General features: G+C 45.7%; 1 protein-coding gene across 1 annotated transcript; it reads right to left on the bottom strand.

Annotated features, from left to right (window-relative positions):
* Positions 1 to 828: 828 nt before the first annotated feature.
* FGF9 (fibroblast growth factor 9) lies at positions 829 to 26,571 on the bottom strand. Its single transcript, XM_059823532.1, has 3 exons — positions 26,295 to 26,571; positions 19,715 to 19,818; positions 829 to 1,074 (listed from the first exon to the last, which is right to left on the bottom strand). The coding sequence occupies exons 1-3, from the start codon at positions 26,569 to 26,571 to the stop codon at positions 829 to 831; spliced, it is 627 nt and encodes a 208-aa protein (XP_059679515.1).
* Positions 26,572 to 27,601: the final 1,030 nt, after the last annotated feature.

Here is a 27,601-nt window from a genome sequence, read left to right as displayed (position 1 = left end):
TATTATTATTATTACCTTTTTATTTTTTTTTTTTTTATCCATGCACCTTTATATTTACTTGCATGAATTTACCACAGGTTCATAGTGGCCTTTGCCATTTTAATGCTTACAGAGCCTAAAGCTTCCAAAATGCCTATCTGGCCTGTACATATTTCATTAAAAATAAACTCTATATAATAAATAAATATATAAAATAAATAAAATGTTGCCTTTGGAATTTCTATAAATAAATTTAACTTTTTATTTTTATTTTTTTACTAAGAGGTCTTTGCTTTAAACTCAGTGGGGTGAGACCCAGAGAGCAATTAACTGAAAAGTCTCTTGTTTAAGTAAGACTGCACCCTCCATGCCTTTGTAAAATGCAGTGTACACTTGAGCAGGCCACCAGCCAAAAATCCTGATGAATCAAAGTATGGCAGCTATGCTGATATATGACGAAGTACAACTGATCAAAAATTTAAAAGCGTGTCTATTCCCCAGCATGCATCAGGCCTTCCTCCTCCTCCTCCTCCCCTCGGCTCCCCTCTCTCGCGCTCTCACTCCCATTCATCCTCTCCCTTTCTCTCTCTCTCTCTCGCACTCACTCTCTCGCGCTCCCTCTCGTACTAAATCAAGCGAGTGGGCATAGGCTCTCCTCCAGGAGGACAAACCTTTAAGTGCAGAACAAAATCAGCATGTTCCATCCAAGCCTCCATCATACATTATGCATGCGACAAAGTTTGGCAACAGTGGAGCTGATGTGATGACACAGCTAATCAATAAGAACCCACCGCATGAAACCTTTATAGTGGTTACTTTTTAAGGGCTCAAGTGAAGGAATTGTCTTTGTCAACTTTGGCTTAAAATATCCTTATATAGTTCCGGTACTTTCTCAGGGTCCACTGGTCTAGGTAAAAAATGTGTAAATTTTTGATGCCGTTTAGTCCTAGTCCCTTCTCTTGGAGTCCCATCTTTATTTAATGCAACGTAGTATCGTCTTCCAGTGTCCACGTGTTTATATAGATTTGATGAATATGTGTTATACCAGTTTTCTTCAAACTGCTCTCTGAATACACACTCCTGGGTTAATTTTTCCTACGGAAAGAAAAGAAAAAGCAGTAAGGAGATAGATAGCCACAAAAATAAGCTATTTTTAAAATAATTACTATTTTCACGGCTTGAGATCAGTACCTCCTTGCTCAATTGGCAAGATGAACCATTTCAATATTCCCAGTTTTAGCTGAGTAAACCTGTATTGCTGGGTGTTTCATTAAGCAGTCACAAAGGTGGATAACTCTATGTGAAGCAAAAATGATTCTCCAGCACTCTTGTTGCCCAAATCAAAACAGCAACAAGCAAACTGAAAACAAGATATTTTAATTTCTGATCATTTCCAAGCAGCTCACAAGACATTACTGGACGTGTATAACTAATTGCTTCACTGTGTGTGCAGGCATTCGAACAAACAGACAGAAATAAAGAAAATGAGAACTGGTTTGCAGGGCTGTAATACAATTTAGGGCCTTAAAATCTGTATGTCCTTTCACTGCATGGAAATTTTGATGCATTTCATTAATTTAAAAAGATCCAGTTTAGCACCCTTTGTTCTGTTTGTTATTTGTATCACGGAACCACAACCCAAGAGAGCTTTAAACAGGAGCACAAACCCCACGTGCTGAGATGAAGTTAGGTGAGGGAACTCCTCCAGGTTTGCTTTATTAGGGTTGTCCTCGTGTCCTGTCCTACTGATGGGACCCACTGAAGACGTCAACCATTCATCAGATCCCCCTGCCACAGACTCCCACTCCTTCCAGTTCACCCACTTATTCAGTCTGTGTGTACCCCTCCACATCCTTTTGGTCTAAACGGATGGGGTTTGCTTAAAAAGCAGCCACCTGATAACCAGATTCATTTTAGGAAGGACTCACACAAGTGACTGAGCAATAAGACTGCAAAAAAGGTGGTGAGCTCTAGGATGGGAGAGCTGATGGAAAGCTGGAAAAATAAGCCTGGAAATAGTCTTTTCAGCTGGCACAAAAAATATAATAATGATAATTTAATACAATTTTTTCGTAACAAGAGTTCTCACTTGAATAGCACTCACATCTACCAAACTCAGCTTCCAGCTGAGGATCAATCTCTAATTATTACAAAGCTCCACACGACACAGACTTCTGTGCACGTGTTTTACAGACATTAATTCTTAAAACAGTCCTTTTAGGTAGATACACAGAGAAGGGAAAACAGAGACCAAGGCCCAGATGCAGCAGAGCATTTACGGCACCTAAGCCATAAATGTGTGCCTGAACAAAACTAAGGAGTCACAGCTCAAGCTCCAGTGCCCCCCAAGAAGCCACCATCCATGGATTAATCCAGGAGCTTCCCAAAACCCACCATCACCAAAGCTTACAGCTTGCCCTGGGGCTGCAGGCGCCTTTGGGGCCGCCTCTGCTGCTCGGGACTCAGCTCACAACCCTTTCCGAAAGCAACGTGCTTCAGCCCAGATGTTTCGCTGCTGCTTTTCATGGCAAGCACGCTGTTCCCGGGGTAGAGCCCTGCAGCCCACCGGGGTTGGGAACAGGGTCCCAGCCAGGTACAAGGAGCCCTACACACCTTACAGGAATCACGCAGAAACCATCCCACGTGGGGAGAGCAACCCCTGAGCATGTGGGGAGAGCAAACCAGCACCCCTCTGCACCCCTATGACCTGGGTACTGGGCTGCAAAGCCAGGGTCCTCCTCAGTGCCTCAAGGTTTGGGAGTTGGAGGCTTCTTCTAAATTCAACCTGTGGCAGCTCCGGTAGGCAAGAATAGTAGTAAGTAAGCAGCTCCTGACTTCCCCTTTGATGGGCAGTGGGAACCTCATCACCCCTCAGGAAGGGGAAATCCCCGACAGGACCAGGTTTCGGATGTTAAAACACTTGAGTGTTCACTACGGCAGCGCGGACCCAGGTGGCTGTGGCTTGCACTGTCGCAGGAGGAGCCTGTGGCAGAGAAGACAGCAGTCCCATCCCTCACACTCTGTCCTGCAGTTACGCCAGGAGACTCCCCTCCCTGCGGGTCCAGCTGAGCTGCACGTGCAGAAACGTGAGTACGCGCGCAGGCTGGCTGTATATAACAATTTATTTAGAGGTGTTTCTGACGATAACATTTTTAACGTGCGAAGTAGCTCAAACACAGCAACAGTCCATACTGTTTATAGGGAAAAGCAGCACAAACCTGTTTACATTAAATCCTTATCTATGGGCCAGATGCTACAACCTCCTGTTGATAACTGTCTCTATGTCCCTTGACAGCTAGAAACTGCAGCAGTCATGAGTATTACTGGACCTCAGCATCAGCTGGAAGTACACATACTGCAGTAGCCCCCTTGTACAGCCTCAGCTTACAAACTATTATAAAAACTATTCAGCTGCTGTAAAGATTGTCTTTAAATAGAGCTTTCATTAGTGTTTTATTTTGCATGAGGTTTAAAATCACTTTGTTTGCTTTAAGGCAGAAGCAGATGCTAAGCAGTATTGTATGCTGGACCTGTAGGTCCACGGGGAAAGAGAAACTAATTCAAATTGTTTTCCTGCTCTCAGAAGGCAATAGGATCACATGACAAGCACTGCAGAAACATTCCCTGCTAAAAATAGCAACATTTTAGGAAGATATTTCAGTCTTGTCTTGAATTCATTAATTATTCACTTCATCTGCATTTTTTTTAGCATCATCATAAATTTCTATCTTTGCAAGAACAGTACTTCCCCATGCCCTGAAGGAGAAATTTTAAAATAGCCTCTCTTTATCTGGCAGGTTTGATAGATCATGACAGCGCTGTGGTACACTTAACTAGCAGACCTTGAATAAGAGGGCTTGCATTGTACTGCGCTCTGGATGAGTTCGATGGATTTCAAGCTTACAAATTCAATCTTTATTTTACAAACTTACGCTGTTTATACTTTTCATACTCTTACAACACAGCTACATCTCTTTTGTCCTTCATCAAAATTCTCAGAAATTCATGTAAGCAGCAGGCAAATACTTCAACAGGAACCTGACAGAGCAATTGGGATGCAGGTTCAGATTTGTAGCAACACTAATAATCCCACTTTCAGAGAAGTGAAATAATTTCTTTACAAATTCATCAAACCATTTCCTTCTAGGACACCTAGAAATTCTGGTTGTAATCAGAGACCACTGGAGTAAATCTGTGTCGATGACTTTGGATCAGGCCCTGTAAATAATGTGGGGACCAAAATCCCAGCATGTCCTTCTTCCCATGCCCATGATCCTTATGATAATGGCTCATCTGGTACCACAACAGACAGAAACCAATATCCACTAGGATAGTCATCTATGTACTAGCACAACACTACTTAACACTAGCTTATACTCACATTTTAAGCATACGTGTCTTTATTCAAGCCAGAAATGAGCGTAATACAGGGGTCATGCTGGTCCATCCTGCCAACAAGCACCTTCTTGCCTCACCACCTTAGAATGGGAAGGTCTTGCTGAAAGCCAACTCTCCCAGTAAGGGAGAGAGATGGTGTTTCCTGATCACAAGTGGCTTGCATTTCCCCTTCTGGCTGTGACTTTTAGAAAGTCCCTGCATGCACAGCCGAAAAGCAAGATTAAGCCCTAGAATACAGCAATTTTTTTTCATACTTTTATTCTAGCAACTCACTTCTCTGTCATTTTTCCAGTGCCAATACTTCCTTGTGCATACTTAACGTCACTAGACATCTTTGTCGAAGCCTGACACAAATACCAAACATACTCAGCTGGAACAGCTATGGAAAGTAACCTGCATTCCTGTGAAAGGGGAGGCTGCCTGCCTTGATCAAATCATTTAACTCAAGGGCCAAATAAGGAGGTGACCTCAAAATCATATAATTCAGATGTTGCACCACATGCCACACGATTTCTATGAGGTCTCTTCATACAGTATTCCACTAGAAAGTGATCTATTCTCATTTTACTACATTTCCACAGTTTACCTGGGGTTTTTAACCTGTTATTTAATTCCCAATGTTCAAATAATTGAATTGTGCAAAGATGCACATATCACAAGGGCAGAAACCCAAGGCAGGTTTAATTCAGAAGTCTGCTAATGCCTGGTCAGTGTTAGTAAGCCCAGAATTAGTTTCCTTTCTTATGTCCTCTACCACCTAACCAGGGAGAAAAATAGTTATATTATCCTATTTCCAGGTCGATCGATTAAAAGTGAGATTGTAAATTAATAGATAGTTACAGCCACCACAACAAAAGATTTGCCAGCTTGTTTAAAAATAGATATCCCTGTGAAGAAGCTAGTTGGAAATAGGAAAAACACATGTACACCGCCCAGAGAATGGTTTCATGACTCTAAAGAATGGTAAGGCATTTGTGCTGCTTAGTGATTGAAAGCACAGTATAGGGTCCTGTATAAAACCCATCAATATGCTTTTTTCCTTTAAATAACCTTACAGAGCCAAATTTCTAATTTATTTTGTAACCTGACAAAAGGAAAGCTCTTCAGACCATCATTTCTAAAATCACAACAAACACGTTTCATGTTTGGCAAACTATTCTGTTCTATGCCACATACAGTTTTCCCTTTTGCAGACTGCTACACTGATTCAATAGAGACACTTCACAGGAAAACACCTAATCCAGAAGTCCAAACAACTCTTAACAAGAAGTATATCTGATGTAGTCAGCAATTCCTACATATCGGCTGCATGTTATCACTGTGTTAAGCCACCCTGTCTCAATAAAATCAGGTTTAAATATATAGTCTCCTAAATAACTTCACACAAATCCCTCATTATGGGTATATGACGTTAATGAAATCTGTGTATATTTAGTGAGGAGAAACAAAAAAATAAAGCCTATTCTCTTCCAAAGTGGTTTTCTTTGCTGCTCTGCCTACAAGCACACGCACTTTGCATGCAGTTGGCCCTTCCCATGTTGTAATGCAAACAGCCTCTAGAACATACTACATTCAGCTAATAATTAACACTCATCCAGAGTTGTCATAAATAAAGGCGTAGTTTAGCATTTGGCCACTGCTTTGTCTGATCTTCCAGGCTAAGCTGGTTAGTCTCTGGCTGAGCGGACAACCTCCAGCCACCACGAGAAGCCAAACACCCGTGTCCGAGCACTGCCACTTTCCTTTCCAAGTTACACAGCAGTGCAAGGCAAGCCCTGCACACTGAGTGTCTGACTTGGTGAACGTCACAGAGTTTTCTTCGAACAGTTTCTCCAAGCAGTGTTTTTTCAGAATGCTTTGTTTAATAATTTGACAGAACATGGAAAAAAGAAGGAGAAAAAAAAAGTCTTCCAAAAGGACAAGCTGAGTGGCTTTTTGTGTTTGTGTCAGTGATTCTCCATGAGCACTTCAGAAAGACAGCAGGAAACTCTTCAGGGCCAGAAGAGAGACCAAGCAAATAGCCAGGCACCCACGCTGCCACTCACATGCATTTCATATTCCAGGCAAGGTGTCCTGGCAAAAACACAGTTAGGCAATTGCATTTTCCCTGCTTTAGGTCACCTGGTACTTTCACAGAGATGAAGTATTCACCTTAGTTTCTCCTCCTAAACTTCTAATTAATTTGTATAAAGTTGTTGTTATATATAAATCCCCACTTACCAAAAAAGAAAGTGTGACTGTTCCGTACTGCTGCCACGGAGCAGTTATGAGGGTGCTTACAGATTAATACGTTTCATACAAAAAGTTTGTAAGGTTCCCGAGACCTGGCAGAACCTGGTCCCCTTGTGATTGTTATCACTAAAAGCCACAACAGCTACACAGATCCAGACACCATGGTGCTTCCACATCCTGACGAAGGCGATGGAAAAGCAGAGCTTCCTGAACAAAGCAAGCGGACTCCAGCATCAACAATAAAATCCCCAGAGGCTGTCAACGCAGCAGGGATTTCATTGCTTTGCCCTTTTGCCCCATTGCCCCTCTCTTCCCACTCCCATGCCCTCCGCACCATCACGGACCTCCTCTGGAGGCACCAGACTGGGGTCCAGCACTACACTATCCCAGGGCTGTTCACAGAGCTCTTCTGACATGAGCCACAGGAGGATGAGATGCCAATTAGGCCTCCATCCATTTTTGCCGCTGCCAAATCCACAGCTCTTGCTTTCACTGATATCCACTCCTTTGAGATTTCAAGTTTGCAGCATCTGTCAAGCTTTAAGCATGCCCTCCCTGGACATGAAATCATTATAGGAAGAGCAACCCCGCTGTGCCCAAGCTCGCATCTGCCAGCACAGGCTGCCTACCAGCAGCCATGCTTATGTCCATAAAGGTTTGATTTAGATCTGCCCAGCCAAGTGCATTAGATGAAAACTCATTTTCACCTAAACACCCAGGGTCTGCTCGTGCTGCTGTTGGAAGTCGTGACAAAGCTCCAAGGACAGGCCTTGGGCCATGTAAGCTGCCACAGCGCCATTTCTCTGGAAGCTGAAGAGCTTCCTTCTCCGTGCCACAACGGAGAGGGGCCGGGACGAAGTCAACTCTTAACAAACAAACAAACGAGCAGGTGTGTTCCCCTCCCTTCTGCGCCAGCAGGACCGGGCCCACACTGTGCCATTTACTAGTCACACTTCTGACCTCTATTTTATTTTTGGTTTCCCTGGCACAATCAAGAACTGCAGTCATCAATGTTATCTAAGCATCTAATTCATAACGCTTGGCTGAACCCTTCCAAGAATCAGAAAGCAAGGTGGTATGCAATCTGATACGGGGGTTGGAGCCAATTTTTAAAGAAGACAGGAGAAAAGTTCCCATCAGCTTAAATGGAACTTGGATCAGGCTTGCAATGATAAAAAGGCACCAAATATTTTAAGACACTAAAAGAACCATTTCAGGCATGCTCAGATTTACTGAAAGCTGTAACTTGACCTACCCTAGCTCCCCACTCCACAAATTCTCTTCTATCGAGAGACAACATGTATGTCAAACCAGGGCTCTTATCCTACAGCTACACACACACTCTTTAGCCTGAAACACTAGTTAAGCTTTTAACCGAGAGAGATTTTTAAATAAAACACGCTTTCCTTAAATACAGCTAAGATGGAGCATAGCATCAGTGTGTTTTGTCAGTATTTTTTACTTTGTTTTATGGTTCTGTAAGCACAGAACGTCAGGTTAAAGGAAAGATAGCCCTCCTTGAGCAGAAAGTGCGGCCTTTTGCAGGAGCAGCTAAACTCACATGCTGAAAGACATTGTAAAGTGGGTGATAAAAAGTACTTAATCTGCATGAGTATCTATACTCAGTGAGTACAGCCCAAACTGGATTTATCCACCATTAGAGAAGCACCTTATCCCTTAGCTACAAGGTGTCATCATAAAAACAGCAGAATGCTCAGGGCCCTTCATAAAACACTTTGCCACAGGGACCAAATAATTATAATATATATGTAGAGATAAAAACATACACTATGAAAATACTTCATGTTTTATTCTTTCAGCAAGATGATTTTGTCAAGGACTGATGAACGAAAGCCTGTCTCTATATTTTGTTATTCATTTTATGTAAAGCTACTTGCTAGGTACTAGCTCAGAGGACAGGGACATTACTGACCACATTGTCATTCCGGATGGGGGTCATCAAACAAATAAAGCATCACAGGCTATCGCATTCTGGAAAGATCCAGTCCTCCTGGCTGAAATGCCAAACATCCACTGGAGTCTTGGAAACCAATCAATTTGCCAGAGAGATTTTAAAATCTACAATGCTTTGATGAGCAGTATAGCAAAGGGCTGGTGGTACTCTAAGGTCTTTACCCAGCAGGACTCAATTGCATATTCAGTTTAAGTTGTTTAAAAATGAAAACTTTTAATTTCCCACCTTTTTTGGACACAAAGGAAAGCCAGCATTTCAAAGAGCTGCTGCTGCTGAAGAAAAGATGCCACATTTGCCCTTTTAGACAGCAGTGCTCCTCCATTGGCAAACATTTCTCATAAGCGGTCTCTCCAGAGATGACCCTTTGGACACTTTGCCCCATTCCTTTTCCTAGAGGCAATCCCACCATAAAGTAATGGATCTAGATACACAATTTTTAGTATTTCACTTTCTGAGTAGGACAAAGAAGATTTCCCTAAGATTTCTCAGAAAATCCACGTATCTTTGGTGCTGCTATGCCCTGACTTATGTTCTCAGTGATAGAGCTGACCCAGCCTTTGGAAAACACTGCAGGAAGTCGGGTGGCTCTGCTTCTCCATGAGACCCCTACTCCTCACACACACATCAGTGGAGCCTGTCTTTCAATGGGTCAAACTTTAGCCATGCAGTTAATTTCAGCTTTGATGAAAGAAGTTGTCAATCTGCCTGAAAAAAACCAAATAGCTACATAATAACAGCTTCAACAGAATTGGCAATTGAAAAGCTCGAAGTTGGTCTACCAGGTACCAGCAGCACAGGGCTCTTCCAAAGAATTCAGATTTTTAAAGCATAAAGGAAAAAACACCCTGATGATTTGGCTTAAGCTTTACAATATTTGTATTTTCTGAAATGACTCAAAGGATTTTCCTGAAGTCTCCCCCAGTAAGTTTTCTGTTCCGAGTTCAGATGATACACTAGATGCTATCCTAATGAAGGCATTGGCAGGCCAAAACTCCCTTGCTATTCAAAGGCAATAAACACTTACATGTTAAAAGACTGTCTTTAGATTGCGGACTCTTATGGGCAGGAACGCTGTCTAGATGTAGGTTTTTAAAATGATGAATACAGTAGAGCTCTTATCTTGATTGGGGTCTGCTGACACAACCATAAAATTAATAGGTGGTTTTACAGGAGCAGGTCCAATCCCGCTTCTATTAAAGTCAACAGCATTTCAACCGTAATAGAATCAAGTCAAAATTTCTCCTGAGTCACAGTTACAGTGCCTCCATAATTGTGTTGAATTCAAAGTGTAAAGTTTAGCAGATTAAAGATGCACAGCCTGGGCCAGGCATCCACAGCATGCAGCATCCACACTAGAAGCCAAATTTTTCCTCAGCAGCAGTCATGGAACACGGATATAAAATCTGATCTTCAAATAAAAAGTAACGGCAGAGGTCTGCCTTTGCAAAAGGAATGAAAAAGAAACCAAAGGGCTTTATAAAAGGGAAAAAAATTGGATTTGCACTGTAACAAGCTTTATTTCTTAAACTTCTTGAATGTGACATAAATGAACTGTGTTACTGCACATCACCAAATCAGCCTGAGCACATTCAAACCGCAAAGCAAATCTCAACCTAGACAAAATCCCTAATGAAATCCCCGCAGGGCAGACTTTTTCTACTCTGTCTTTGAAAATGATGAATGGTAAGGTGGGAAAGAGTGCCACATTCAGATCCCACTGGCTCCTGAGTCAGAAACAGAGCACATCAGATCTTTATCTGACACAGCGAATAATTCCCAAGCATATCTCAGTATGACACTGCTGATGACGCTCTTTTAGTATGTCACTTCGACATACTATTCTCAGATCAACTGAAGATGCTGAACCTTTTCACACCTCTGTATTGTTAACACGGCTAGTTCCAGAAATGTTCAGGGCTGCAGCGACTGGGGAGCTGCACAACTGCAAAGAAGTGAATCTGAAGACATTCAAACAGAACATGCCCCGCACTTGCTCACTGGGTAGGATTCGGGTTTAGGATGCAGTTACGTCACTCTAACAACCACCCGCTGCCGACAGCGCCGTACTCAACCCCTCTCCCATCCCACACTGCAGCGGATTCCCTTACTGAGCATGAGTGCTTGCCCAGACAGGCAACAAGCCAGTTCAGGGAGCTAAACTGGCAGAAAAGCAACCCTACAAAATAAAGGCAAGCTTTCTTCTGTGGCTTTAGATCCCTAAATTAGCCTCCGGACAGGTCAGATGAGTGCTGGTGTTGGAGCAAGGAAGGAAGCAGAAGCACACAGCGGACACAGGGAACCAAGGCTGCCCTTTCTGGAAGGGGGTTTCTGCAAAGTGTGAGATCACCTCAGTTGTCTCCTCAAGCAGCACCTCTAATCTCCCATTTTTGTAAGAATACAAAATTCTATACATCTTTAATTAGGGGAAAGCAAAACATTAAATTAAGGTTCAAGTAAGATCTTGCTTTACCGAAGTTTAGCTTTAGAGATAGATATAAAATTTATGTAGGAGATAGTCTAACACTTTCCTGTCCCAGACATGTAGTGAGAATCCAAGTTCAGCACAGAATCACAGAGACCAACGTAAGGAGAGCACTGAGGGTTTTTTCTCCCTTATAAAATTATCCACAGACCTGGCAAGCCTCTGGAATGAAGTCCTCCGAGGAAAATCAAAGACATGAGGAACAGTGTAGTATCTATCCCACAGGACACTAATAGTAGGTGTTCCTCTTTGGCGACAGGTGGTATAATCTGTGAAATTCTGATTTAAAAAATGGACTGAATTCTTAGTTTACTAAGAACCACAGTAGTTTAAGTTTCACGCAGAGCTTTCTCCCACATTACCTGTATTAAGTGTATGGATTCACCTATCAATTCTTCCCACAGCATTACCCACATCTCGAAAGACCTTTCTTTTCTATAGAGTTCTTCATACCTTGCTATAATTTTGCTGACTGGGTTGCAGTTTCTGGTACCTGTGAGGAACACCATTTAACAGTACCCAGCTTTCAGCAAGGCTGCCCATCCAAAGTCATCGAGAGGCTATAGGCAAAGATGAAGTAGACGAGGCTGTAGACAAATATTCCCAAGTAACTAACGTTTCAGGGCTTTTCTCAGACCTACGCTTTCTACAAAGAAAACGTCCACAATTACAAAGCTGTTTCCTACCATGCAGTGCAGAGAGAAAGAAGTTTATGCTTTACCTCCCACCTCCCTGAAAAAATTCTTCAGATCAGGTCAAAATCTCACTTCCTCATGACCTGAAACTTCCTAATTATTCAGCCTAAGCTTTCTTGTGACCCATTCAAACCAATTCATTAGTGCCTCTATTTCAAGGTCGTTTTTGCTCTCCTTGGTGTTAAACCTCAATGTATTTACAGAAACAAAGAGCACACCCTCTCAGTTTTCATTCTACAGGCTAGATAAGCCAAGATCTTTCAACTCTAACATTTTATAGTCTTTTCATCCCTCAGATCATCCCAGTAAGCCCTTTCTGCACCTGTTCCAGTTTCACTTCATCATCTTTAACACAAGTGACCATAACTGCACTTTGCATTTGGACTAGATCCTACCGGTGCCGTATGCAGTGGCACCGATAGAGCTCTCCATGAGCCTCACATGTAAACATTTTGGGTGCTTTAGATCATCAAATCCCTTCTGCGAGGTATCCTTCTACGCTGAAAATACTTCCCAACTCTGCAACATCTGCAAATTTCAATAACACACTGCTACTTTTTTATGACAAGTTGTTTAATGTCCCTAATAAAAACAGGGAATAAAACCAGCCCAAGGACCAATCCATAAAACTCCACTAATAGCTTCACTCCAGTCTGATACTTTGCAACACATCCCATTGCGGTCTTCTCTTCAGTTCTTTCGCTATCTATCATACAAGGCAACGACTAACACCCATTTTACCTACTGTAGCCAATGCCCTCTTCTGCTGGGTCATACCTAACACAACCCTGCAGATCAGTGCAACCATAATTCCCATTTCCAGAAGAATAAATTCTTACCAAAAATTAAATACTAGGCTTGCCTGAAGCTATTCATCCAACTTCAGTACGCTCATCTTGCACATACTTCCAGGCCCTCCTCTATTACTCCGCTCAAAAGCGTATTCCTACGCCCCGAGCGCAGCCCAGGTCAGACTGACAGCCCTGCTGCTTCCCAGGTCATGCCCCCAGCCAAACACAAACCACGCGGCTGGAGGTCCGCAAACACTCGAGGCTGGCAAACACCTGCATTGCCTCAGAAAGAAGCACTCCCTCCCTCGCCCGGGCTTGCTCCCACCTTCACACCACATCTTGCAGTGACCTGGAGGGGAACCACTGTGGCTGAAGACAGCCCTTCTGCTTGGCCAGATTGTTTGCCAATTCCCCGCTTCAATTCACTGGGCAGCAACAGAAACACTTGTGCCAGTAAAAGGGAGGGGATGGATGGTTGGAGGGAAAAGAGCCACTTCTTTTAGCAGTGGTGTCAGCTGCCCCCGCTCCCTTTGTTCATCAGACGGCAGGGAATCCCCCGGTCCCATGGTACCACCCCAGGGAGTCTGTCAGAAATACTAGCTAGCCCAGTTAGCACTTTGTGCAGCCACATTCAGACTATACTGTATTCACACTCCCGCTTGAATACAGTGTTTATAAAGACTCCTGTTCCCTTTTCATTTATATAGCTTTAACATTTTTTGCCTTATATTTTAGTATACGTTTCAGAGCCCCTGTCAGCTTCATTGCAGCAATTTCCATCTTAACCCCGTGCTTCTACACCTCTAAGACATATGCTTTTCTGCAATCTGCCCTTCTCCCATTCCTTGCAGACCCTCTGCCAAGCACCCACAGCCCATCAGACTACAAATCCTTCCCAGCAGTTTCATCCTTGCTGGGGTACCATTTCTACAGGAGTTCTGCATCTCTGACAAAGCTCCGAGTTTCCTTCACATTCAGAGCCATAAGCACCTTTATGAAGTAGTTCTCTTCAGATCGCAAAGTTTGCCCTTCCAAATTAGTTCTATGCCTGCTTCTTGCAACGCTTCTGCTTAAAGCGGATTTACTCAGGAAGACGCAATCGCTGTTACTGCTAAAAGATGCCATCGGGTTTTTGATCATGGGAGCGCCAGGTTTTCCTGAGCAATGCTGCTTATGCAGAAAGCCTGATCACTCCTCAGAACTCAGCTGCCCCAGGAACTGCCCTCTCTCTGCCCCTCCACCAGTTGTACCACTGAGCTGCCCTCTCCCTCTCCACTATTTGTACCATAGAGCAAAAGGCACTTTATTATTTTACACACAAGCGTTAAATCTGCTGCCGTAGCCATTATTCCTCCTGGGATTTGACCACTCTCAGCCTAGAAGTCTGCACCTTCACTCAGGGAAATGGCATTTAAATCTGCCTCCAAAAATTCTTGTGTGCTGCAACTGTCCTCTGTTTCCAGGCTCACCTCAACCACAGGCACCTGCATGTACACTGATGGACAGATAATCCAGATTGTAAAAAAATAAATAAATCTGAAGCCTATGGAATCTCTTTAGATTGGCGGTGTTTAACACTAACAAGAAAGTGTGAATGATACTGCAGGGTAATTTATTTATCTATCCTATTCTCAGGTATCTGCAGTGACCATATACTTGACCCAAATGTTGTTCCCAACATGCACCTTCAACCTGTTTTTTTCTTCACGTTGCTTCCGTGCACCTTGACCTACCATTTGAAGGGCTGAACAATTCCCTTCCCTTATTTGCACAGGAACATAAAAGATATTTTTAGAATGCAGCAAAACAAATCCTCACCTACACCAAGCAATTTTCAGTAAACTACAAAAAATTGTCCCTTTTTTCCTCAAAAAACTTCTGTTCCCCCGTCTTTATAGCTGCATAGTCCTTCCAGGACTGTGGGGACCCAAACAAAAGCACAAAACACTGCAGGTGCAGCCCTGCTGGGACAATAAAGAGGCATATCGTCACCTCCCCGCACACTTACTGGGAAAACATGCTTCTTCAAGGACAGTACTCTCTCTCTCCTCCCCCAACCTCTCCCCAGTAGTTTTAGGAGCAAAAGGCAGGTTTAGTGTCCCAAAAACATTGGGACAAACAAGTTTTCAGTTAATTTTTTGAAGGACAGCAATTTACTACCTTGTTACAAGCAGTCCTAAATCTCACTTTGCTGCACACACCCGGTAAGTCTGAAACCCAGAGGTGAGGAGCTTTCCTCCCTGGCTCCAGATCGGGGCTCTTTGGCTCTGTCTCAGCTGCTCTGCGGGCACATGAAGCCTCTCTCTCTATCCTCCCCTCTCCTTCCAAGCACTCCTAGCCCTCTTCCCCTTTCCCAACAACTCCACCACCTCCCCTCCGGCCTTCCTCCTCCCCCCTGCACAGCTCCCCTTGTAGCTGCTCCAGATCTTCCAACTCCCAATTTTCCTCCTGAGCATCCAACCTGAGCTGCCGTTGGCCACCTGCCAAGGACACAAGGAGCAATGGAGACACCAGCATTTCACAGAATCAAGAATGATCTGAGTTGGAAGGGACCTTTAAAGTCATCTAGTCCAACCCCCCCTGCTGCAATGAGCAGGGACATCTTCAACTAGATGAGGTTGCTCAAAGCCCTGTCCAACCTGACCTTGAATGTTCCAGGGATGGGGCATCTACCACCTCTCTGGGCAACCTGTTCCAGTGTTTCACACCCTCATTGTAAAAAATGTCTTCCTTATATCTAGTCTGAGGAGTGGGGCAGGTCCACATCCATGGGAGATCTGTGGGGCAGGGATGCCAACAGCGGGATGTAGCACAGCTCTCTACTGCAGGAGAGCCGGGGACAGTGAGGGCAGCTGAGGCGAGGGTGTCCCATGGTCCCTGCTGTGCTCCAGGTAGCACTGAACTGCCTGAGAAGACAGCCTGGGGTGGGAACGATGGGCACCCCATGGTGTGGGTGCTCATCACTGTCTGCCATGTGGGTGCTGACTGTTCATATTCCCAAGGGCAGAGGTGCAGGGCAGCATGAGGGTGGAGACAGCCCATGAAGGCATGAATGTTGTGGGACTGATCAGAAAGACCTCCCTCGCTCCACAGCATGGCACCAAGGAGCACAGCTAAGAGACATTTGCTAACACTCTTGCCAGAGGTGTTGGCAAGAGCTGTTTGGCACTCCGGAAGGAAAAAGGTCTTCGTGTGTTAACACCGTTCAGGTCCTATCTGCAGTTTGGATTTTTCCTCCTCTCCAGTGACAAGCACAGTAGCTGTTGTGAAACGTGATGAGTCATAGCTGCAGGCTGCAAGGGGAAGGCAAGGTAAGGGGAGGGAGAGCAGGAACAGAGCGAGACGGAAGGGAAAGCTGCTGTCACTCACCAGGCTCCAAGTCATCGCTATGTAGCTACCACTGGCTTCTCTGCAGCACCATATACATATATCTTCAGCTCTCCCTGGCTAAACCCGTGGGATGAGAAGGAACTTGAGAACAGCCACCGTATGTTCTATGTTGCTGCCTGAGAGCAGCACGAGAGTCACTGTGCTCTCTTAACCAGAAGACGCAGTAGGAACTGCCCCCTGTAACAGTGGCAAGTTGGGAAGTTTGTCAGGCGGCTAATCTAGGAGGAAAGCTGCACTTTGAGAAAGCCCAGAGGAACATGTCTGGATCAAGATACACTGAAACTGTCTTTACCGTTGCCTTTCATGAAAATTGGCAGAGATCACCCATCCTGGCTGCTCTGCTTTGCCATATGTCCCATCTCCAGTGGCACCACAAATATGCTGGGAAAAATCCTTCTGAGCCAAATATTTCAAGCACAAATATAGAAGGACAGAAGTCTTCTAGGTCGCTGATTTGATTCACACCTAATATATTTTTTATGCGGTAATTTTAATATAAATATAATAGTGTCAGAGACACAGGGCATCTATCCCAGCAGTGCTGAATGCCTGCTGAAACACACCTGCTTAGATCCACAATGCTGATGCAGAGCAGAACCAGGTATTTCTTAGGTTGCTATTCAACTGTGCATGGGAAACAGTTTTCCCACCTTAGAAAACACATTCACAGCCTCATAAGTGTACCTCCTCCATGACAAAGCTGGTGCTAGTCATGGCCTTTAGTGAAGAAACCAAGACAGAGGGACCCACTTCCCAGCACAGGCAGCGAAGGACAGCTGGCTGGTGGCTACAGAATAGTTCAAGTGACCGCTCCACTTATTTCAGGTGAAAAACTTGAACCTCAGTCTATCACATATCAGTCTCAAAACTAATTTAAGTTAAACTGATCTTCTCTCTCACCAGAAAGATAATTCTGTGCTGGGTTGTGCCTTGCTTCTGGTTCAAACTGCAACATTTATTCCCATCAGAGAACTTTATTTTCAATTAATTGCTTTTTTTTGACCAAAACCAAAAAGCAAAACACTGTCACTTAGAAACGTCCAGCCAATTCTACATGAAAATCTGCTCTGAGTCCTGCTTATCTCAGTGTTTCTATGAGAGCTGACAGTTGCTGAAATATAGGCACTAGGATTGCTAGTGTTGACAAGGCTTTAAAGCATCATCACACTGAGTAGCCATTAGAGGTTATATTTCATTGGCAGTAATGTAATTCAATTACCATCACTCTTTAGTATGTCCCATCTCTGGAGGCTGACAGTAAGCCATATCATCCATCAGATTTTAACCTGAACTTTGCATTCTGGCCCTATAGATTGCCAGTTCTCCATTATGAATGGCTTCATATTTTAGCGTCACTTCTTAGGGAAAAGAGGTTATCCAATTATATTGTACATCCATCTGCCTGCCGGCCTGTCCTTCCCTAGCTTTTCAACCAGTTTCAATCAGGAGGCAAAGGTCTTCAAGAAAATTAAGTTCCTATCAGTTTTGTGACTAATCAGAGGCAGGGTAAAGAAGAGAAATCATTTGCACGTCCCAGTTGGGAGTGGTGAGCTATGTAATCCCTGCAAACTGACAATCCGGTGAGCATGGACAGCTAACACTGTCTCTCTCTCTCTCTCCATGCAAGAAACACAAAAGGCTGGGGAATTCGTGTTACTGCAGGGACAGAAGATTAGGGAGACCCATGTCTTGGACTGTGAGACACAAACCCCTAGGAAAGCAGGCTCCTTTAGAACTGCTGTTCATGGAACAACTATTTTATTAATGCTTAGTAATCTACAAAGAATTTCTTGTGCATATTTCTTCAGCAAAGAATGTTTTGAGTAATTCACTCTGACAGTCAAACGTATTACAAACACAAAATATAAATTGCACAGAAAAGTGATATAACATTTGCTTTCCCAAGTCTATGCATTTAAGACCTACCAACAACCACATTTTCTTTTTCTGAATATCTGAAGTGTAGAGTAACTGATTCACTATGTTTATCTGTTTAAACAACTACTCTTACTGATGATTATCAACATTACCGATTCATATTACTGTTGTTGTTCTGCCTTTTTGTTGCCTAACTGAACCATAAAAGCACTCGTGACTTCGCCAGTTCTTTATCCCATTCACCAGCTGCACAAGGATTGTGACTTATGACAACTTCCTCACTCCTCACAGGCAACTTGTTTACATCTGTCATTGCATCCATTCCTGTTCTCTGTTCCTCCCCATCCTTCCAACCTTCTCCTCCTCCATGTTGCCATTTATGCTAAATCCCTTTTCTTTGGCCTTTCCCACTCACAGGTTCTCACCATCTCTGCATCTCCCCTTCTCCCAGGTCCACATGTTCTCCATCCCAGCCTTGCCCCTCATTCTACCACCTCTTTTTCTGCCTCCCACATACACTGTCTTGATCTGTACCTTCTGTCTTCCTCCCCTAGCCTGCTCTTTGCTCAGAAGGCAGTCCCCTTCCTTCCCTCTCTCACACAAAATGTTACTAGAAAGGGATCAGTGAACCTGGACACCCCCATAAAAACACTTCTGCTGGACCTTCCTAGTCTCACTTCCTCACACTCCGCCATGTATATGGAAGTTCTTACTCCTTCTGTTTTCACCTGCCCATTCATCACCATCTTCTCCTGTTTCCTCCCACTCTCACTGCTGTCCCACTCAGTTCCCTCCCCACCTTTTTCCCCGTTACCATTACTCCCCTCTGACACAGATATCTCCAGCTACACCCAAAGCCACTCTCCATCACTTTAACTTTTTGAGTGTCTCTTTGCGACATTTACACCATCAGTTGACCATTGTCACCTTCTCCTCTGTGCTTCTAATGAACCCCACTGAATACACAGCCTCCCGTCACTTTAGACGTTCGCTTACCCTTCAAACCCGCCATCCTCTTCCTCAAATACAACTGCTTCTCTAGTCCTTGTCAACTTCGGAGGTTGATACTTTACTGCTAGAAGAGGTTGCCTCCTACTATTTGGGGAGTTACCTGCTCAATTTCAGATTCCCCCTGCACACGATCTCCCCAGGGTGTGAACCCCAGCATACGTCAGATGTCTCAAGTATTCCCAGGTAAGGGTCACGTCATGCACACATACACACACTCCTCTGCTGCAAGACAGCCTACGTTGCCGAGAACAGTCAACCATCAGCTGCAGGTAGGCTGGTCCGCCAGCCTAACCCCCACGTCTGAAATACCAAGCTTTACTCCTCCCTCACACCCATTACTTACTCCTGCTGCCATCCCGCAGGGAGCACCAGCTGAACTTTCAGGACAAGACCACCAAGCCTCTTGCCCTCATTCCTATAGTTTTTATAACTTCTATCCACTCCTATTTCCCATCTTCTCATCCACATATGCCACCCTTTACCTCCCCCTCTACTTTCTTTTGCCAATTCCTAGAAAGCTCTCTGCCTATGCACAAAAGGCAGCGACTTTGTCTCATTTCAGCTCTCTACTGAAAGGACACGTTTACAAATATTACAGTACATCCTTTAGTCTTCAATGACCAGCTCAGGCCATCAGTCTTCATTGCTTGTATCTAAATTGTCGTCCATCCACATTAGTACTCATTCCTGATTTTGTCACCTTTTCCCTGCCCCATCCTCGTTATACCAACCACAGGGTCTTGTTTCGAATTAGGCTGCAAGATATTTAGAGCAGAAAGAGTGCTCATATAGCACCTAGTGCAACAGGGGCTTGTAGGAGCTAGCGAGTATTTTTCCTACAGAATATAAGGATCATGACTGCCCAAGGCTAGTGGGAACTTACCGAGCCGTACAGTTCCCCTTTCTCATTCATTCCAAGGTAGAGTCCACTGTCGACTCCTCGGATGCTGACCAAGCCCACTGCTATACTGATAAATTCCAGTATACCTATAAAATGCAGGAAAAAAACAAACAATGTACATATTGTTTCCATTGAAAGATTTTTTTTTTCAGATGTGACTGATCCCTGAGCAACAAGCAGCCATTTTCCAAGGTTTTTTCCCATTTTCAGAGTTGTTTGGAGGAACATGAGGAACAAATGAATATATCTTAAAGTACAATACTTGAACAGTGAAGTCCTTTGAGTCTCTGCTAGAATGATACATTGCAGACATCCTTAATGTATCAAATTAAAAGATTACTCTCAATCTTTCTCATCATTCCTAAACACAGATGTAAAGTTCAGTCATATTCTGATTTGCACAACAAATAATACATTCAAAGAAAAAAACCCCAAGTTTTTACATTGCCAAAATTAGCAGTATTAAAGAACCTATAAAATTTGGCTTGCAAAACAAATTCTGAAAAAATACATTTGAATCAGAATTGTGAGATAAAAACAATGTTACACATGGAACCAAAAGATCTACTTCCAGGCACCAATAAATCAGGAATATGGGGAAAGATTTACTCACAGTATGATCTTCCAGAGGCTTGAGAAATGAAAATCCTTATTATAGTCCAGAGTCTCACACACTTCTGTCTAAATAGTAACCATTCTCTCTGGTGTGTTATTTTTTACTCATCTCAAATTGGAAAATTAAAATATTCTAAACCTAAGTAATAGCATATAAATGATTAAGTCTTCCCATGCATGGAAAAGCAAGCTCACACAGACATCTAGAGAGAAGAACATTTTGCAGAGAAGCAATGCTTCTGCAAAGCTTCTAGGTTCAGCATCAATGTGCACGGCAGAGCAAGTATCTGTATCAAGTATCAGATCATCTGGTTCTGAGGGTTTGGGGTTTTTTTGGCAGCATTCCCTGCAAACTGCTTACCTCTTCAATGAGGATGCTACCAGCCAAACCTTGCATAAACCTGAAAGTCTTGTGGAAAAAATGGAAATTGCTTCCTCTTTGGGAGCGCTCGTGTAAGACTAATGATCTCACAGGAGTTATCCAGCTATGTTCAGAAGCGCATTGCTGCGTTACGCTACTTTCTGAGCCACAAAATAAAGCACAGAGTAGCATTTTCAATATATTTTGTGAATTTTCATGTCTAAGCACTATTTTTAAACCTTATTGGAAACTACATTTACATGAAACAATAAAATATCAGTATAGTACCTGTTGAGCCTCACGTGGCCAATAAAAAAGCACTTTCATGGATTTTTTGAACAATTAATTTGGCATCTCCCACAAAATACTTTTGCACTAATCAATAACAGGCATGAATCACATAAATCTAACACAGCACAAGTTGAAGCCAATAGGGAAAATTTATAGCCAAGCTAATGTAAAGATGAAATGTATTCCCTGTAAGGGACTATTGATCATTACCTTATATATTATTCAGTACTACAAACACCATAGTCTTATTGTTTTGATAACCCTGTTTTAAGGCCTGGGCATCTTAAATTATTCTCCACATATGCACAAATAAAAAATACTGGGAGGAAATATTTACTAATTATGGATTTTTTTTTAAGTAATAAAAAGTGGTAGCATGCTGTTTATCTGGTATATGTAGTTCTCTCAGATACAATCGAGCCACTGAAACAATTTAAACGTTCCCATTATATCTGGACATGCAATACTTCCAGATTTCTTACTAAGGCTTTTTCTGTAAAGCTTTTACCAAACTATCATATTACCTGATACATATTACCAAGCAATTTTAACTGAGGTTAAATCTTACGTTAAGTGTGTATTATACCATACTATAGCTAAGTTAGTAAGTCTGGCATCTTTCACATCAGTATAAATGTAGACTTTAATTGCTGTCCTCATTTCAAATATTTGGATGCATGCTGCTTAGTGTGTCAAAAGAACAAAAAAGCACTGTCACATCCTATTGTAAGTGCAGAAGATGAATTTAAGGTACTTGGCAAAGAGCATCCACATATTTGAGATCAGAATAGAAACTTGTTCATTTGAAATATTCAAAAGCCTATTCACAGCAAGTTTTATATGCCATGCTGTTAAGTCCTTCAAGAGATTATCTGGGGCCAAGCATGCAGTCTTACACAAGTCTTGCCAGTTTAAGGATTACATGATTTGGCCCAACAATCCTGTGAATATTTTCACTGTATAGTTTCTATAATATACAGATAGTACTTAAGACCTGAACCAGATACTAAAATAGATATTCCTCTTCAGAATGAAGCTGGACCAAACAAAAATCAGGACAGCTCCAAACTTTGAAAGCTAGGGCCCTATTTATAGCTCAAAATGGGGAAGAGAAGAAAAAGAGAGAGGAAGTAACTGTCTCAGTACATGGGATGGTGAGTATCTTCTTGTCAGACACTGAGCATTTTCTTTAATGAAACCACTTCAAGGCAAAGACCCACTCCTCCACAAAGAGGTTAGGAAGAAAGTTTTGGGGGAAGTTATTCCTTTTCATGGCCATATCAGCCCTTTTCATGTACCTTCTTCCCCATGATCCAACTTTGACCATGCTGAATGGCAGCAGGACACCGGCCTGGCCAGTCCTGCTCTCCTGCCAGGCTCACAGGAGAGAGGAGGTGGGTCATTCACACAATGTGAAATTTTAACTTTCACCTAGTTTAGCTCTCAGACCTACAGAAGGATTTGCCTTGGCTTTAAGCAATGACCATCTCTGCAACTACAGATCTTTTTGTTGTTGCTGTTCCGCCCTTTGCACATTTTTGTCTTTGGCTATATATAGGCTCTGTTTGTATTGCTGGATTGAAGCAGTTTAGCTTCCACTTAGCACCCTAACATGCCATCTACGACAACGAATCCGGTAAACAAGCATCTCGTCAGCCACTTCTTTGCACGACTTCCCGGGGAAGCAGAGAGAAGGGAAGCGGCGGAGGACCCGCAGGCAGAGCGCAGGTGGCTGGAGCTGTGCCGCCGTGGACCTAGCAAGCAATCATTCACCCAGGGAGGAGCAGAGGGGCGAGGAAGGCAGAGCCCGTCGTGGCTAAGAAGCTGCCAGGATGTCAGCCCGGTGACGGGGCGAGGGCCGGGGCTTCCCCGGCGCCCCCCTGCCCCCGGCGCCCCCCGCCCGCCGGCCGGGGCTGCGGCGCTCGGCTGAGCAGAGCGCTCCGCCGGGATGCGTCCCGCCTGTGGCAGCTGTCACCGCTCCGCCCGCTCCCCCACATGATGCCAATTAAGAGAGGGGAGCGCAGACAGCCACAGCCCCCCAGGAGGCAGCAGGGCCCTGCTTCAGTTTCAGGCTCTTACCGCGCCCTTGCCGCCTCCCCCCCACCCCCGGCAGCCCCTCCGCATCTGCAACGCTCAGTAGCGAGGGAGACTGCGGGTGCTGCTCGGGGCCCTCCCCTCCCCCTAAAACCTGGCCCCCAGTTTCCACTCCCGGAGGCCAGAGCTCTCCGCATGTCTCACCGCCCCCCGCCCCGGTCTGCCGGCTCCCACCGGAGACAGCACGGGGCGGGGGGGGGGGGGGGGGAAGGAGCTGGCCCCCCGCATCCAGCAGCAGCCCCCCCACCCCGGCCGAAGCCGCCCCCCGCGCCCTCCCCGGCGCTGAAGCCGCCTCGCCAGCCCGAGAGCCTGGGGAGGCGGGAGGGCGGGCGGCTGCGCGGCTCCCGCAGATGATGAACGCAGCGGTTCCTTGTAGCAGCAGGTCCCGGGGAGCGGAGGTCACCTGCTGACAAGCTTTTTTTTTTTTTCCTTTTCCTGCATGCTCCTATTTTTTTAATGCTGTGCATGCAGTACTTGCGCTGACGCACAGAGGCACGCCTCTCCGCTGTTACAGAGTTCCTGAATTTACAATGACTCCACTGTCTAGCAAATGCCCTAGACTAAAGGAGACTGCATCAAAAAAAATTTCTTTTGTCACCCCGGAGAGATAAGGCTTTGATCACCTGAGATCGCATTACAGGGGGGACCGAGCCGGGTTCTCCCGGGGAGCTTTTCTTTTAGAGATGGACATCTTGCTGCAGGAATTGCGAAATGCCAGGTCTCCCAGAACCGGGCGAGTATAGACACACAATATGGCTCGGTTTATTGTATGCAATAGGCACACATCCAACATAGCATCACAAAAGAATTGCTTTTATCTGATGCCTCTCCAGAGGTGTGTGCGTGTGTGTGTGCGGGGAGGGGGATTCCCACAAGGCAGAGCCCAGAGAGGAGTTTACGCGCAGCCCCCGGCGTTTTCTCTTTGTCCTCCTTATTCCTGGAGGAAAACTTCCTTCTGACTCGTCCCCCACATCCACACACACACACACACACGCCGGTTTCCCTCACGCGCAGAGGGACCAAGTTCGCTCGCTCTCCCCCGGGCAGCTCCCGCGTTAGGATGCAGACCTTCCCAGGATGATCAAAAGACTTTACAATCACCAAAACCCAAATAGCATCTGCTATTCGGTGACCTCCCACAAACACAACAGCAATGTCACGGCACCGATACAAAAGCACCAAGATCCCTTCCCCGCCCCCAAATAAGCCGGGAGCTCCGACGCATCCCAGGGCTTTGCCGTGCCCGGTCTGCCCGACCCCGGACCGAGCAGGGGCATCGCCGGCGCGCTCCATGGGAGAAGAGTTATCACAAGGGTGCATCCTGGGGAGGAGAGGGCGATCACACCGAGAAGGAAAAAAATAAATCTATTTAAAGCCAACGCGCTGCAAGGGCTGGAAGAGCTGCCCCTCGGAATCGTCAGCTTCCTCCAACTGCGGCTGGAAAGCCATTTTTAAAAATAGACGCCGCGAATAATGTGGTCACCGCCGCCTTGCGAAGGGAACAGCTGGCGGCCCTCCTCCGGGGGCGGCGGGGCCCCGCGGGGTGCCGGCCCCCCGCAGCCCCGGCTGCCGGTGCGCGCAGCGGCGCGGCCGCCCTACACCTGCTGGCGGCCCGCACCGCGCCTCCCCCGCCGGCCCCGCACCGCGCCCGCCTCTGTGTGCCCGCGCCCGCGGCGGGCAGGGGGCAACCTGCGCTGTAGTTCAGCAGCTGTGCACGGCGTCTGCCTGTGCCAAGGAGAACGCCTAGATGCACAATTCCCCCTCTCCCCTCACTGCCCGAAACACTTTCCGCACTTTTTCTCGCCAGCACGCGTGGATGTCGCGCCCCGGGAGCGCCGCGACGCTCCCGCCCCCCACCCCCCCGGGGACCCCGGGGCGGGCGGCGTGGGAGGGAGGCAGAGCCCGGAGGCAGCGTGAGAGCGTCAGGGAGCAGCGGCTGGCGGGGGATGTGGGATAAACCTGCGCCCATGCGAGCCTCGGCCGCCTCCCTTTCCCTCCCCCCCCCCGCCCCTTCCCTCCCGCGCCCTTTGGAGATCATCTCCTACCGCACCGGTATTATCTAAACAGCTTCACAAAGCAATAAAATACAGTTTAGATATCGTTCAACATCTGGCATTAAAATACGAAGACAGAGAGAAAAAAAAAAAAATCACCACAGGACTTTGTTTTTACGACCGAATTTAAGTGCTGTCAGGTTAGTTCACTCACAAGTTAACTCCTTCCAACAGCTGGGAGCGTGGCGAGCTAACCTGGCATATTTTCCTCGCCCCTCCTTAGAAACCCGAAGGATCAGCTCGTCCGGGCTGTTTTAGTTACTTTCGTACATGCGATCTGCCGGGCCTTCTAACAGCCTCCCCGGCAGCAGAGAAGCTCCAGGCCCACTTGACTCGCGTGTGCATGCGTGCGTGCACAGGCTCTTCAGAGTGGCCGAAGCCATGAGCCCTCCAGCCCTCGCTGCTGAGTCACAAATAGCGTCCCCTGGAAAGGAAATCCAGAGAACGCTCTTTCCAAGTCTCTGCCAGCTTGACACGCTCGGGAAAGGCAGGTTTTGGTGCGGGCGTGCCGGCGGGTTGCGGGTGAGCACGGACCCCACCTGCGCTCCCTCCTTCCCGGGGCGCCGCACGGCTGCGGGGTGCGGGGCCGGGCTCGGGCGTGCGGCGAGCCCCGCTGCGGAGCGGCGGGCGCTGCCGGTGAATCCTCGCCGGGAGGCGAAGTAGGCTGGGTTTGCAATTCAGGCAGTTACTAGGGCAGGTAATCGGCGGAGAAAACGAAAGAAAAGCCCTCGTTAATTTGCGTACAGGACGACAGCCACTCCCTTCAGGAAACTCGGTGAATTTTAAATTGTAGTGGTTAATGATTAAAAACCCTTTAAACTCGCGAAATCAAATCATTCAGCAGAAACGTCCTGAGCAAAAATTCCACCACCGCCGCCACCACCACCTCCCAGTACGTGTCTGCTCTTAAGCAGAACTTGGGGCTACACAGCCATCGCTACCGAACACCCGGCGACTTCGGCGAGGGCTCCTGCACCGCTGCGGTGGTGCCGCTTGTACACATCTGCAATCCCGGACACATTCAGCTTTTCCCTCGGCGGACCAGCCATCAGCACAGACCCCCCTCCCCGCCCGCCTCGCACCCCCCCACCCCCCGCCCGCAGTTATTTCATCGCATGACCACTAAAGGGTTAAGGATAATACCTACCAAATCTGCTGTGGTCTTGCCTGGTTCCCTGGATAGTACCATTGGGGAAGATTTCTAAATGAAATCCAGTCCTGCAGTATAGCTGCCTCCGCCTGAGGATCCCCTTTAAATGGTCCAAGTCCGTGACCGCAGGCCCCCTGGGTAGCCCACCTGCCTCAGACTGACCCAGGTGGTCACTTAACAAAACCGGACTATCCACCGGCAAAACGGGCACATTCCCAAAGGGTACTGCATCCTGCACACCGAAATAGTTCCCAACTTCACCTAAGGGAGCCATCAGAAGATTCTGCTTTTAGAGAATAAGAATAAACAATAATGATGGTGCCAAACCCAGGAGATATAAGATTAGGTATATTCCACTCCTCTCCCCTCCCTAGCGCAGTTACAGAGAAAATGTTCTTTCTTCAATCCATTAAATGCATAAATAAGAGTAATATTCTGTTTTGACTGGTACAGGTTCAAGGTCAAACCAGTTAGTCTAAGAAACCACCACTTTATACTCACACACTGACATATTTATAAACATATAGATGTGTATATCTATATAAATGCATATATCCCCAGCTCTTAGCAAGCAATACGGTCTTCAGCCCATCCAACTGTAATAAAGAAAAAAATCCGTAGTTTCTCCATTTGGTTTAAGATAAGAATGACCATAGCAACTTAAATACCTAGGCGTTATAGGGATTTTTTTTTAAGATGCACAGGCTACGTCAGGATTTATGGATTCTGACTCCAGAAAGGCATGCGCTGTTTTTACTCTATAACAGACTGCATACATCAGCATGAATCCTGCAAAGGGGGAGGGGGGAAATCTCACGTTGTTGGCTGAGATAAATCCAAAAGAAAAAAAAAAAAAAAGGAAAAAAGAAAAAGGAAAAAAAAAAACTTTTGACGTCCAAATCTATTATCCAGAATTCTCAGGAGGCTCAGCAGATGTCCACTGGTTTAGGATTTTTGACGATCCACAAGCAAAGCAGCAACATACAAGTGCTTGTGTCTTTCTTGGCTGGCTCGAAACAGGTGTTGCTTCTGCAGGGCTCCCTGTGAAATGTTGTACTCCAGCACTGAGCTGCAGCTCTTGACTGTGGATCTCCATCCAGCACGCAGAGTGGCGCAGGAAGAGGCATTGGGCTGGGTTTAAGGTAGTCCTGATTGCTGCTGGAAGGATTCTCCGAGGTCCTAGCGCTCAGCCCTACCTGCTGCAATACAGAGCCGCTTCCAGCGCTAGGCACGCCGTGGAGCGGCTCTTGCTGCTCTGCGGCAGCGCGGCGCACGCAGGCAAATAAATAAATAAGTGGGCGAAA

Source organism: Gavia stellata, chromosome 1 (genome assembly GCF_030936135.1).
Source record: "Gavia stellata isolate bGavSte3 chromosome 1, bGavSte3.hap2, whole genome shotgun sequence".
NCBI lineage: Eukaryota > Metazoa > Chordata > Aves > Gaviiformes > Gaviidae > Gavia > Gavia stellata.
Note: the sequence above shows the minus strand (reverse complement) of the source record. Positions and strands in the feature narration are given on the sequence as shown.